This window comes from Eurosta solidaginis, chromosome 1 (assembly GCF_040869045.1).
Source record: "Eurosta solidaginis isolate ZX-2024a chromosome 1, ASM4086904v1, whole genome shotgun sequence".
Classification (NCBI taxonomy): Eukaryota; Metazoa; Arthropoda; class Insecta; order Diptera; family Tephritidae; genus Eurosta; species Eurosta solidaginis.
This window is the reverse complement of record NC_090319.1, coordinates 266,162,664-266,177,102: the sequence shown is the minus strand read 5'-3', so window position 1 is coordinate 266,177,102 and position 14,439 is coordinate 266,162,664. Positions and strand designations below refer to the sequence as shown.

Below are 14,439 nucleotides of genomic sequence, written 5' to 3'. Positions count from 1 at the left end.
GATCGCAAATAACAGTTATCAAAACCTTTATTTTCATTTGTTTTAGTAAATTAGAAAAGTTCAATTGATTATTTATTTACTTTAAATATCAGTGTGTCCACCAAAGTTTTTGAAGGGTCTTGCACTCGATAGTATGTAAAAAAATAAATGTAAGGCGCGATAACCTCCGAAGAGATCTAAGGCCGAGCTTCTCTTCCAATTTGCGTCGTGTTGCTCTTGATTTTCCCTACAAATTGGCCGGACGGGACCTACATCTTTTATACCGACTCCGAACGGCATCTGCAAGGCAGATGAGTTTTCACTGAGTGCTCTTCATGGCAGAAATACAGCCGGAGCACTTGCCAAACACTGCCGAGGGGGACCCCGCTTAGAAAAATTTCTTCTAATTGAAAAACCTTATTTTTTTAAATTTTGATGTTACTTTGCCCAGGGTGTGAACCCATGGCATACGGTGTGGTGCGGAGCACGCTACTATCACACCACGGTGGTCGCCGGTAGTATGTAGAATAGAGTAAATTTCGGAATAAAGAATAACGAAGAAAAACAACAAAACAAACGGACATTTGTTACTCAAATTTCAAGCTTTAACTGCAAAACCGAAGCTGGAACCGATATTAATTTGAATTGAAGAACCAAACCAAAACCAGAACTTTATTTTAAAAGAGGAAAGAAAACCTTTTTTCAAATCAGAAAGTTTTTATGCTAAATTTTTCCGAAACCAGAACTTTATTTTATAAAAGCAAAAAATTAAAAAAAAAACATCCGAGCATTTTTGAGTTGAATTCTCCGAGATAGTAACAGCCCTAGAAAAAACATTAATATATGAGAAAGCCAAATAGCTCCCCTCCATTTATGATTGTCAAAATTATTGATTTGATTAGATATAGAATAGCATTTTTTATGAGACGTACTTATGTGCTATTACAAAAGTTAACGACTTACTAAATTTAATCGCTTATCAATTTTTTCAGAAGGGCAATAAGCGCACAACGCAGCAACAGCAACAACTACAAAATCAACTAACTCAACAAATCAATCACCAAATATTCAGTAGTGCTGTATCATCAACAACTTGTCACACTGCGACCTCGATCTCGAATTCTGTAGCCGGCGGTTATGGGCAACCACATGCGGCAGCGATTAACACGTCCGCGAATTCGTTTGCGACAACAAATGTGGCTGGTTGCCCAAAAGGTCAAGCGAAAAAAGACGCAACAACAGTAATACCGACGTCGACGTCGTTAAATCTGCAGCAACAACAACAATTTCAAAATAATCACTACCACAGTAGTAGTCCATTAATAACTGATAGTCCAATACCGAGTCCTAGTAATACAATTAGCGCTGCAGCAACAATTAAACCGCCAACACCACAGCCACCAATGCAAATGTTGCAACAACAATTCACAATTACAGGCAGTGCGCCACACCCCAACAATCAGGCACAACAGGTCTTTCAAATTATTCAAGGTCCACAGGGGCAAATTGTAGCCGCACCAGCTGGACACCAACAACATGCACTACATCAGCGAGTGATAGGCAGCACAGCAACAGCACATTTAGTGCCAACATCCTATGCTGCTAATCTGAATAGTACAACAACGAATGTTACAACAACAGCAACAACAATAAAGTCTACAAAAGGGCCACAACAAATACTGCCAAAGCCACAACAACAAAGTTGCAATGAGCAGCAGCAGCAGCAAATGCTGTCTCAACAGCAGCAGCAGAAACCTAAAATCGGTGGTGGTGGTAATACTTCAAACGCTACTGTACACACCACTAACAATATTGTGCAAATGCCACAGATCTCGCAATCACCGCAGCCACAGCAAGCACAACTTAGTGTCTCGGCTGCATCTAGCTCGGGCGGAAATACGCAACAGCAGCAAATCCTATTACCCAATGGTGCTACTGCAAGTCTGACAACGCAGCAACCGCTACTGCTTAATCAAATGCCTGTGTTGGTACAACAAAATACACCACAAGGTGTGCAGCTAATATTGCGTCCACCTACACCTCAACTAACCGCCACACCCTCGTTGGTAATACAAAATGCGCGTCCACAATCGCAATTGCAGCACCACCACCACCAACAACCACAACAACAATTGTTGCGCATATTGGGTGCAAATGGTGCTACTATGCAGCTGGCTGCAGCCACACCCACCTTCATCGTCTCCTCACAGGCCAATCTCATACAACAGACTGCTAATCATATACAATCAATTAAAACAAATCCACAAAATCATCAAGCAATTACACAATTGAGCGGTTTGCATGCAGCCTTATCCGCTTCAAATCAGCAACGAACTCATCAGCCGTTCACAACAACGGCCACAATCAACACCAGTCATCTGTTGGGTCCGAGCATGGCTGCGCAGCTACAAAATTTGCAATTAGCTGCTGCTGCGGCAAATGGTGGTAGTATCACACAAATACAAATGCCCAATGGTAACACATCATCTACAACAACAATACTTTCACAGCTGCCAGCACAATTTCAGCAAAGCTTGAATAATGCCGCAGCTGCAAGTGGTGGCCCACTAATTAATTTTAATCAATTAAGTGGTGCGAATATACAACAATTGGCAGCAGCGGCTGCAGCAGCGGGTGCAACTTTCCAGACACCGCCGCCGCCATCACTACAAGCACAAGCCGCTGGAACGAGTACGACTGCTGGTGCAACGAGTATGGATCTTTATAATGCACAAACGGGAGCGCATTCTGCAGAGCCTTTGCGGCAGCCTACGCCGACGCTGTTGCAGAACATGAGCGGTGGTACCGTAACAACAAACCAGCAACAACAGCAACATTCGAACGCTGGCTGCAATGCTACGATACAAATACAGCAACTACAACAGCAGACGTCCCAATCAACGACTGAACCAAAAAAGAAGGCTAAGCCACGTAAAAAGAAGCCAGCTGCAGGTAGCGCAGTCCCAACCGCAACAACGTCAGCATCTTCAACGCCGGCTTTGCAGTCATCTGCAATAACCACCACAACATCGCCGTCTCCCACTTTACAAGCTAAAAACTCTTTAAATCTGGTAACCTCCACATCAACGGCCAATCCGGTGAATAATAAGTTTAATGTCTACACCAGCGTAAGTAACACTGCTGCTGGCACACCACAGTTACAATTCTCACAAACATCGCCACAAAATGTGAAAGTCACATTTAGCAATAGCACTAACAACAGCAGCGCACAAAACTCCGTTAACCAAGCACCGCAACAGCAAACGGAGTCAGCGCGCCCCAAACTTGATCTCGGCAATGTAATGAAATTGTGTGGTATTATGGAGGATGATGATGATATGGATGAGGATTATATGGATACAATGTCAACGCATGATGAAAACGCATGCACGCCAGTACCAAATACGCAACAAACCCTTGCATCACAAGTGCCACCAACACTCTCGTCCACAACAGCTGCAGCTCCAACTCCAGCAAACTCGAATGATATCATGATCTCGATACCAGGTCAAAATGGCACTGATTCTTTGCCCTTCACTGTAACGATACCTGCCCCAGCAACACTTAATGCTGCATCGAATACCTTTGGTGGTGTTAGTGGTGGTAACGATATGACTGAACCACATAATTTCTATATAAAAATCGATCAAAATGATACACATTCTACACCGTACACAATCTCCATACCACGTCTGCCCACAGCTGAAGAGATTCAACAACAAGCACAGCAGCACCTGGCGCAACAAGCTGCTGCAGCAGCAGCCGCCGCCGCTTCTGTTAAGCAACAATCCGCCAATAATAAGAACGCACCACCACCGCCCACCATGAGTTTCAATTTAACTGGCGCTAGAAATATCTCTCAATTACAATCTATGCAACAACAACAATTACAAACACAATTATTTAATATGTCAGCAGCAGCTAATAATGCAGGCGCCTCATTGCAATTGCCAACATCATCGTCGTCGTCATCGTCATCGTCAAATAATAATAATCCAATAATAACCATAACAACACCCGCAACTACAACAACTACCACAACTACTGCAACTATAAAACCTCGCCGTAAACCAGCTGTGCGTCGTAATGGCAAGAAGCAGGATAATATAATAACACCAACAGCAGCACCAGCTACATCATCTGCTACCTCTGCGTTGAGCTCCAGTTCAGCGTCAGTTTCAAATACAACAAGCACTACAACAACTAACAGTATTTCTGTAACGCCTTCTTTCACGACAACAATTACGACGGCGACACCTACATCGTCAGCTGCAGCCACGCCAACTCAACTAATGCATAACAACAGCAACATTTCAACGCAGCCAACTCTGCACTCATCAACGTCAACTGCTACAACAGCACCCAGTTTAACCACCACAATTGCTGGTGCACCGCAAGTTCCTAGTCAAATTGGTAATATACAAATTTCTCAAGTTGATGGTACGAAAATGTTACCGAATCATAATGGTGGTGGTGCTGTAGAAAATAAAATTCAAATTATGCCAATATTGGATAGCTCTACCGGTGCGAGTGGAGGTGAGTCGTTCTTGATTAAATGCTTTCTGATCAAAGAATTATTCACCGGAAAGCTGGTTTGGTATTCATTTTGTTTGGTTAATTTTGGTGTACGTAGGAACGAATTTCCGTCTTTCCTTATCAAATTTTGTTTGGAGTCAAAAGCGGTATTACTTAGTGGCATATTTAGTGTAACTTTTCGTTTTCCTGTTTGTTAATATTTAAGCTTCATTTTACATCAATAAACCAGTCCACATTTCCTCTAAACAAAAGATAGCTCCATTTCCTGAAAGTTTAATAATTTATTATCACTCAGTTATCAATCCTCAAATCATAAAAGTTTGCCTAATCTCATATTGGTAATAATCCAAAAAATTTTACCATGCATGATATACGAAGAACCTCCCAGTGGATTACGGTGCTTAGAATATACTCGCGGCGGGTATGCCTGCCTAAGAGACGGTTAAATTACATAAATGATTCAAGGGGTTCTGTAGCGCAACCCTTTCAAGGGGTTGCCAGCGGAGTTTTCAGATTCCCCAACCTTGTTACCCGAACGTACCGCATCTACATTCGACAAAAGAATATAAACATCGATAACACTCCCCAAATCTTTCGGGGAGTGTCTTTATCGCTACAACTACAACAAGAAGATGGCCTTTCCTAAAAACCGGTATGCTTCAAACTCACCAGTTTCTTTTAAACAATCCCTCCACATACAGCATCATCATCGTTAATTGGCGCTTGACTGCCTAAGTCACACAGTTATCCCTGTTTCGCTACAAATAGCGCCAATTGGGAGTACCAACGGAGGTCAAGTCTTCCTGCACGCGTCTCTCCCAACTGAGTGGAGGTATTCCCCTTCCAAACTACGGTTTCGATTGAAATACCGTCTTAGTCGTAACGTCTTCATCCATTCACATAACATGACGTAGCCAGCGAAGCTTTTGGGTTTTAATCGCTACACTGTCTTCATATCTGCATCATCTTCATATTTTAATAAAATGTTTTCTTTTTCGATATTTCAAGAAAAATCTTGTAAATTCGAGAATTTTTATGAAAATTTTGAACTTTTTATTTGGAGTTCGCTTAATTTTGTCAAGTATGCAGTTTTGTAGCCCAATCAATTTTAGCCTTACGCCGTGGTGTGATGGTAGCGTGCTCCGCCATCCACAACGAAGATCCTGGGTTCACGCCCCGGGAAAAGCAACATCAAAATTTTAGAAACAAGTTTTTTCAATTAGAAGAAAACTTTTCTAAACGGGCTCGCTCCTCGGCAGTGTTTGGCAAGCACTCCGAGTGTATTTCTGCCATGGAAATCTCTCAGTGAAAACTTATCTGCCTTGCAGATACCGTTCGGAGTCGGCATAAAACAAGTAGCCCGCCAATGAATTGGAAGAGATGCCTGAGAGCTCGGCCTGAAATCTCTTTGGAGGTTATCGCGCCTTGCATTTGTTTTTATTTATAAAATTCTCGTGTCACAGTGTTTGTAGTTGAAACGGCGCGACTGATTCTCATTGAATTTCGTGAGCATATTGAGTATCAACATCTATTTCTCATCCCCTAAATGGTGAGGGTGCCCCCCCTTAATTTGGTGTAGCTTAGAACTGGGACTGGGACTGGGAATAAAGGGATTGAGAAAAATAAGAAGAACCAAGATATAAAGTTAGACGAAGATAGATAGATAGGGATATATAGAGTGTAGGAGGGAGGTATACGAGGATAAGGAAAAGGGGGATAGAAGAAGAGTAAGAGGTAAAAGCTACCTAAAGATTATGAAGATAGACAAAAGTAAGGGCACAACAACGTAGACCCATCATACGTAGTATAATGTACAGTTCTGCAGAAATAAATTTTTATGTGAGTTGAACTCTGAGCCCAAACTGCCCAAACTCTAGCTTCTCTTCTATTGGTTCGCCACACTTAATTAACCAAATCAATCACCTCAAATACAGTGTACAATAATTTTTTTACTCACCCCTAACAACAGTAGTACAATTTAACAATTTAGTGTATTACGCAGGTAGGTAGACCTGTCGGTCTGTGAAGACCCCGCAAATACTGAATAAGTCGATAGTGTTACCAGAAATTTGGTCAGCGACCAAACTGAAAACCCCTGTCAGAAACCAGGACCTATGTTATAAAATTACTCCGTCATCTTGGCAAATCTGATATGATAGCTGTGCTACTCCTAATAGCTAGCAGGACACGAGCAGAAGACCTACTCGGTCGATTCCATCTTCAACCCACATCTGCTATTACTGACAAGGCCTAATTTAAAAGCATGTGACGCCAGAGGGCAGTGTTCAGTCAGTACACACATCATGAGCCTACAGTCTTTTCAATGATTAGAGCAGCTTTATTAGTCTAAGGTCGTAAGACCTGCAGACCCCATATGCCCAGGGACCCAATATAGATGTACAGCTATGGACATTTAAATGGCAAATTTTTTAAAGTCAAATTTGATACGATATTCTAACGTTAATTAAAAAAAAAAACGAACAAGTATGTGTTTCTTTGTAAAGGTTTATTTCACACTTTCAACGATAAAACAAAAAAAAATATTGAATTCAATTTTAACAAACAAAAAAATGTTAATTCCGAAAAAAGTAACGAAATCAGCTGGACACATAAATGGCACAACCTAAAAAAGTGAATGAAGACATAGTTAAAAGAATATTGTTTCTTTTTTGTTTGTATTACAAACCTTCAAGTGGTTAATATTTTGTGCTGTAGCCTTTGTTTTTGATTACTGCTTCACACCTGCGACTCATACTTTCTACGAGTTGTTGGCACTTGATGTTAGGAACGGCGTACTACGATTCCTGAACGGCAGACCAAAGATCATCTAAATTTTTATAGTTTTTCTTTGCCACTTCCGTCTTGACTTCATTCCAGAGGTTTTCGATTGGATTCAAGTCAGGGCTTTGAGCAGGCCAGTCCAAAACATCAATTTTTTCCGCACTAAGCCAGCTCTTAACTAGTTTCGAAGAGTGTTTGGGGTCATTATCTTGCATAAAATACCATTGAATGGGCATGTTTTCAAAGGCATAAGGTTCCATGTGTTTTTTTAAAATGTTTAAGTACTGAAACTTGTCCATTTTACCATCAATTCGAACGAGTGGACCTACTCCGTGCCAAGAAAATGCACCCCACACCATGATATTTCCGCCGCCGTGTTTGACCGTCTTCTGGGTGAACCTCGGATTGTATTCTTGGCATTTTGGACGATGCACAAATACTCTCCCGTCTGGTCCTATTCTGTTGATTTTTGTTTCGTCGCTCCACAGTACGTTTTTCCAAAAACTTAGACATTTTCCCTCATTGGTTCTAGCGAAGGATAACCGTTTCGAAATATTTTTTTTAGACAGAAGTGGTTTTTTTCTTGATATGCGTCTAAACAAGTTTGCCTCATTTAACCGCCTTCTAACAAGCCTAGAGGATATTTCTGTGCCCATTGACTGACTAATATCCGATGCTATCTGCCGCGATGACTTAAATGGATCCTTTTTCACCATCCTTATAATGGCAGCATCCGTTCTCGCATCGGTCTTTCGTGGTCTTGGCTTCCGAGTTTTACCTTTCGTCAGTATCTCGGGGTTTTCTACACACGATTTAATTGCATTGTATACTTTTTTTCGAGAATAACACAAAATTTTTGCAATTTCTGCCACTTTTTGCCCTGCTTTATGCATTTTCCATATCCCCCTTCTTTCTTCAATTGTTATGTGTTTACCTGACCCCATTTTGTGTTAATTTTTTCAAATTACTTTAAATAATAGCAATAAATGATTAACTACGCTAAATATTGTACACTTCTAACGAATGTTACGCCTTTACTGCATATAAAAGTAAATTGTGCCATTTATGTGTCCACTTGTAATCAGCGAAGTTGTCAACAAAACTGATAACGGTAAACAACAAAGCAAGCAAAACGAGTTTTTAAGCGCCGCGAGTGTGAGAACTACTGCGGCGCCAAATTTAGGACATTTTGCAATACGATAAATATTGTAACGAATTTACTTGCAAATCCTCTTATTTGCAATCCTCTGCTAAGTAATTTGTAATAATGCAAAATGGCCTATATTAAAGTACTTCACAATAACACTCAAACTGTGCAACGAATATCTTGCTTAATAACCAAACTGATTGATAGCTCTAATGAAACTCTACTATTCAAAATAATACTGCTCTTGCTCGCTAGATAGCGTCTTAGTCGAAACTGCTTGACAACTCAAATCAAACTGAATTCCAGCGCCTCTACATCTGCGGCTTTTATACTCTCTGGTTTCCTCGTTCGCATCTTCTAGAATCTATTAGCATTGTCCATGAGCTCTCAAACTTCTCAGCTATAACTAAAATGGCACGATTTTATAGCTTCTCTCATACCCCATGCTTGTATGTGTGAGCGACACTTACACAATTATAATTGCCTACATTTAGGAGCATCTCAAATAAGATATCTGCATATGGTTGTGCCTTGCTTCTCAGCTGCGTGTACCTACATATGTGTAGACATAATGATTGATTCGTTTATGTAGATACAAGTGACTGTCTGCTTTATTGTTGTTGTGACTTTATTTACTTAGCATCAGACTAGGGATGTGAGTATCACTTAGTGTCACTCATAATCGTCACACTGCCCTCCACCTAAGTCTGATCGTCCCGATCAGACAAATCTCCCGATCTAAACGCTGCTAGCATCTCCAATTGAACCACTCTTCTTCACAACTTTGTACGGGCCTTCCCAACTGCACCGAAATTTGGATGGAACACCTTTCTGTCGGTGGTGGTTGTATAGCAGTACCAAATCTCCCTCTCGGAAACCTTCTGAATTATTTTCCTTGTAGTACCTGTGTTTCATCTTACTACTCATTATCCCGGATCGTTCCCTCGCACTTTGCTGCTGAGCCAATGAACTCCTTCGTAGAGCTTGCGCTTGACGGATTGGTTTCGCATACTCAGCATCGTTCCCACGTTTCACAACAGTAGTGCGCTCTGGCTTGAAACTACCCTCGCATTTTTTCTGGGAAATTCGTTGCTTCGGTGTTGTGCGTCCATTAGCTTTTGTCAATGCCGGTCTTTTTCTCGCAGGTACTTTTAATTTCGCTTTATTTGGCCCATTCCATCCATCAACCTTTACCTTTGACTTTCGTGGCCTTTGTCGCCTTTTCTCCATCAGTACTCGATTACTGCTGAAACATTTTTCCAAACTGAAGTTAAGTGGCACATCCTGGTTCCTATAGCGCATAATTTTTCTCCGCATATCGATCCTGATCTCATGTTCAACCAAGAAGTCCACTCCCAATATGCTTTCATCAACGATCTCCGCCACAACGAATTTGTGTAGAACCATGACCTTCCCAATCAATACTTCACATATCACTTCTCCCTGAACTTGGTTATACTCGCCAGTGACCGTACGCAACTTTGCTCCAGGTAACGGTTTTACTCTCCTGTTGACCAAGTCAGATCGGATCAAGGAATGAGATGCGCCCGTATCTACAGTCAGTACACGTTCTTTACCATCCACATTCCCTCTGACGGTAAGACTGCTTGATTTCCTTCCAATTCGCGACACAGATATCACAGGACATTCAATAGCCGGATCTAGCTCTCGATCTCTACCTCTTACTCGCTCTTGCTCATCTCCTCCAGCTTTGCGTTTACGGCCACACACATTGTTGGAACTACTAGGATCAAGATCGCAATGACGGGCAATGTGACCGGACTTCCCGCATTTGAAACATTTGATAACTTTTTCACTCCGCTTTTGCGATCCTTTCACCGCCTCCAATATTGCGTCTACCCACTCTGGCCTTTCTACCTCCACACGGCGTGCTTTGTAAACAGGCTTACACAGAAGCAATGCTGTTTCTTGAGTCAGTGCATGGGATACCGTTTCTGCAAATGTTGGTTTTGGGTTTGCGTATGTAGCTCCCTTCGTTTCCACGTCCCGTATGCCATTTATAAAACTCTGGATTTTTACCCTCTCGGTGTATTCCACGGGTGCGTCCGCATTTGCGAGATGAGCCAAGCTTTCAACATCCGAAGCAAACTCCTGCAAAGTCTCGTTCGCTCTTTGGTGACGGTTTTGCAACTCAATTTGGAATATTTGTTTCCTATGATCGCTTCCATAACGTCTCTCGACAGCGGCCATCAATGCTTCATAGTTGTTCCGCTCTCCTTCAGGAATCGTCTGTAGGATTTCGGCTGCTGGCCCTGTCAATGCCACGAACAGAGCTGCAACTTTATCTTCAGAATTCCAGTTGTTCGCTGCTGACGTCTTCTCAAATTGGAGCTTAAATACCTGGAATGGAACAGAACCATCAAACGTTGGGGATTTTACCTTCAGAGTAGACGTTGAAGTGATTGGACGGTTCAATTGTAACTCCTGAATCCGATCTTTCAAAGCATCTATATCGGCCTCCATTTTATCTTGTCGACCACTGAATCCTTCCTGAAACTGCGTTAGTTTCTCTTCCATACGCGATTCTAGTTGTGCAGAGATCTGCGATGATACCTGTGCTGAAATTTGTGTCGACATTTCTGATATATGTACGTGCCTCTTGTGCTTCAATTTTAGATGTTATTTCTGACGACATTTCTGAGATACGTGTCTCCTGTGATTCAATCTTCGCTGTTATACGGTTCTCCTGTGATTCTAGTTGTTTTTCCATCTTGGATGTTATGCGTGTCTCTTGGGATTCCATCTGTGATGACATATACGTTTTCTGTTCTTCCAGTTGTGATGACATGTTGGTGGATATTTGTGATGACATTTCTGTTATACGTGCCTCTTGCGCTTCCAGTTGGGATGCCAATTGCGACGACATTGATGCTACTGTCGATGTTTGTGCAGATATTGCAGCCAATATCATGTTCAAGTCTGTGCTGGTAACCGTCTGCGATGTTTCGTTTTTCTCTTCCATTTTTGTTGTCTCCTCGCCATCAAGATGAAAGACATACTCTTCCACATCCATTCCTTCTGCTTCCATTGCCTCTCGTAGCCGTGCCTGAAGTTCAAGTTTAACGCCGCTTGTATTCAATCCACGGCTCTCCAACTCCTTCTTCAGTTGCTGGATCTTCAATTCACTGAACTTTGCCATGTCCTTGTTGTCCTCTGGAATTTATTCAACAATTCCTCTTCTGACACCAATTGTAACGAATTTACTTGCAAATCCTCTTATTTGCAATCCTCTGCTAAGTTCGAATCACTAAACTGTTGAATAAATAACTCCAATTTGTAATAATGCAAAATGGCCTTTATTAAAGTACTTCACAATAACACTCAAACTGTGCAACGAATATCTTGCTTAATAACCAAACTGATTGATAGCTCTAATGAAACTCTACTATTCAAAATAATACTGCTCTTGCTCGCTAGATAGCGTCTTAGTCGAAACTGCTTGACAACTCAAATCAAACTGAATTCCAGCGCCTCTACATCTGCGGCTTTTATACTCTCTGGTTTCCTCGTTCGCATCTTCTAGAATCTATTAGCATTGTCCATGAGCTCTCAAACGTCTCAGCTATAACTAAAATGGCATGATTTTATAGCTTCTCTCATACCCCATGCTTGTATGTGTGAGCGACACTTCCACAATTATAATTGCCTACATTTAGGAGCATCTCAAATAAGATGTCTGCATATGGTTGTGCCTTGCTTCTCAGCTGTGTGTACCTACATATGTGTAGACGTAATGATTGATTCGTTTATGTAGATACAAGTGACTGTCTGCTTTATTGTTGTTGTGACTTTATTTACTTAGCATCAGACTAGGGATGTGAGTATCACTTAGTGTCACTCATAATCGTCACAGTATAAATAAATTTACGGTTGGAAAATTTTCACATTGACATTTTGTGCCATTTATATGTCCATAGCTGTATATGGGACGTTAAAATTTACTTCGTTCAAAAGATTTGGGCTAGAAATCAATCCATTCAGTAGTTTAGCCACAAATATTACGCCTAGCATTTGTCTACGACTTGCAAGAGTTGGAAGATTGATAAGCTTCACCCGACTAGTATAAGGGGGAAGATTATACGCAGAGTCCCACTGAAAATTCTTTAAAGAGAAAAGTAGTAAGTGCTTTTGTATTGATTCAAGTCTATCTGCATGAACTCGATATCTCGGATTCCAGAGTATTGATCCGTATTCTAGTATCGGTCTAACTAATGTGGGGAAAAGGGCTTTAGTTACATAAGGGACACTACATTCTGTGGAGCATCGTTTAACGAATGAAAAAACACCTCTAGCCCTATAGACAGTATCATTAATATGAAGGTTGAAACTAAGTTTAGCATCTATCGTGACTCCCAAGTTCCCAAAATAGTTAACTGATAGAAGACAAAAATTATTAATTACGTAAGAGGCTGCTCGCAAAGTTCTCCGAGAGGGACACATGAGTTTGCATTTATTGAGGTTCAGCGGCATTAAATTTACGTTGCACCAAGTAACTAGGCAGTTTAAATCCGCTTGAAGCAAGGGACGTTCTTCGATAGACGCATAAGACCTAAAAAGTGGTACAGATATCATTAATGAATAGCAGAAAGACCAGATTTGGACCAAGATGGCTGCCCTGTGGAACGCCAGAGGGAGATGACATTTGATGTATATGATTTTGCTACTTAACTGTCAACGTAAAAATCGACGGGGCTGAAGTTTGAGCAATTTTCCTCCAGTGCTTCTACTGCTTTACTCTACTATTTCCGCTCGAAAAACACTACAGGGATCTGGTAGTTTGTAGGATCTATTTATTTCCGGATCAACGCAGTATCCTGCAGACCCTACACCTTCCATTACTTTGGAACCATTTGTGTACGGTGTGTATTGCCTGTGTGTAACCTTTCACTTCTATTATGAAAACAATGGAAGCGCATCGCATATAGGGAAGTCTTTTCCTCCAATATTTGATGACGCTATACCACTATGGGCGTATAGTCTGCGCTCAGGTTGCCCCGGCTTAGAAAAACTTGGCTAAAGTATATTGATCTTGTTTTTTTCCGGGAATTGAGCCCAGAACTTTCAGTGCGGTAGGCTGAGCAGGCTACCACCGCACCCCTAGTTAATTTCCAACGCCTTTGTTTCTACAAGAGTGTCAATCTTTCGTGCATCACATTCTCTTTAGTTATCTTTAGCTATCAGGGTACCCGTCGTTGCTTGGGTTGGGCAGATACTAATCGCATATTTGCCGTTAGGTACTCAAAGTCAAACAATCAGTATATAAGATTTTATTGATCTTCTCCAAAATGTATCTCCCAATTTTTCTCATTCTTACCTTTATAATTTCCTTATCTCTGCTCTTCTATTTTACACCCTCTACCTCTCCACTTTTTTTTAGATCCCTCATTCTTTGCTTTATTTTTCAAATTTTATTTTGTCACACACAATTCATACTCAAAATCTCATAACTTTATCAAAATATTTTAGCTGCACAATTTTTGTCTATCATCTCATATAGACAGCTATTTTTACAATGGACTGCTTAAATTTAATAAGAACTTTTAAATCACTCAATGCAATCGCTTTAACTTTTTGTGAATTCAGTGCTATGGCCAAACAAAAGTTCTGCACTTAAGTACGTGCATGGCGTATGAACAACTTTTGCTGACATACAAAATTTGTCGCACCACCCAGTGCCGCACGTGAAATTGAAAAAAATTTAAATTTAAAATTCTGAAATATGAAAAACCTTCGTCTTGATCGAAGGAACCTATAGCCAAAATTTGGGGATGATTGAAGTGTGGGAAATACGTTTCCATAGGGAACACACACACACACAGAATTTGATTTTTATATACATATATAGATTGCGACCTACACCGAGCGTGTGCTGGTATGTGCTAGGCAACGCTCTTATCGATATATTGAGACTATGGCTGATTTATAAAGAGATACCTTATTAATTGTTTATCGGTTCAAAGAGTTTTATGGTTAAT

At 41.0% G+C, this 14,439-nt stretch overlaps 1 protein-coding gene across 4 annotated transcripts in view; it reads left to right on the top strand.

The window, feature by feature from the left end:
* Positions 1 to 14,439, top strand: part of Bicra (BRD4 interacting chromatin remodeling complex associated protein) — a 367,621-nt gene that overhangs the window by 334,355 nt on the left and 18,827 nt on the right. For 2 of the 4 annotated variants that reach the window (XM_067760680.1, XM_067760679.1), the window contains one exon: positions 972 to 4,515. In XM_067760680.1, coding sequence (XP_067616781.1) covers positions 972 to 4,515 — 3,544 coding nt within the window. The remainder of the gene's footprint in view (positions 1 to 971; positions 4,516 to 14,439) is intronic. The other 2 variants (XM_067760682.1, XM_067760683.1) reach the window with 2 other exon arrangements.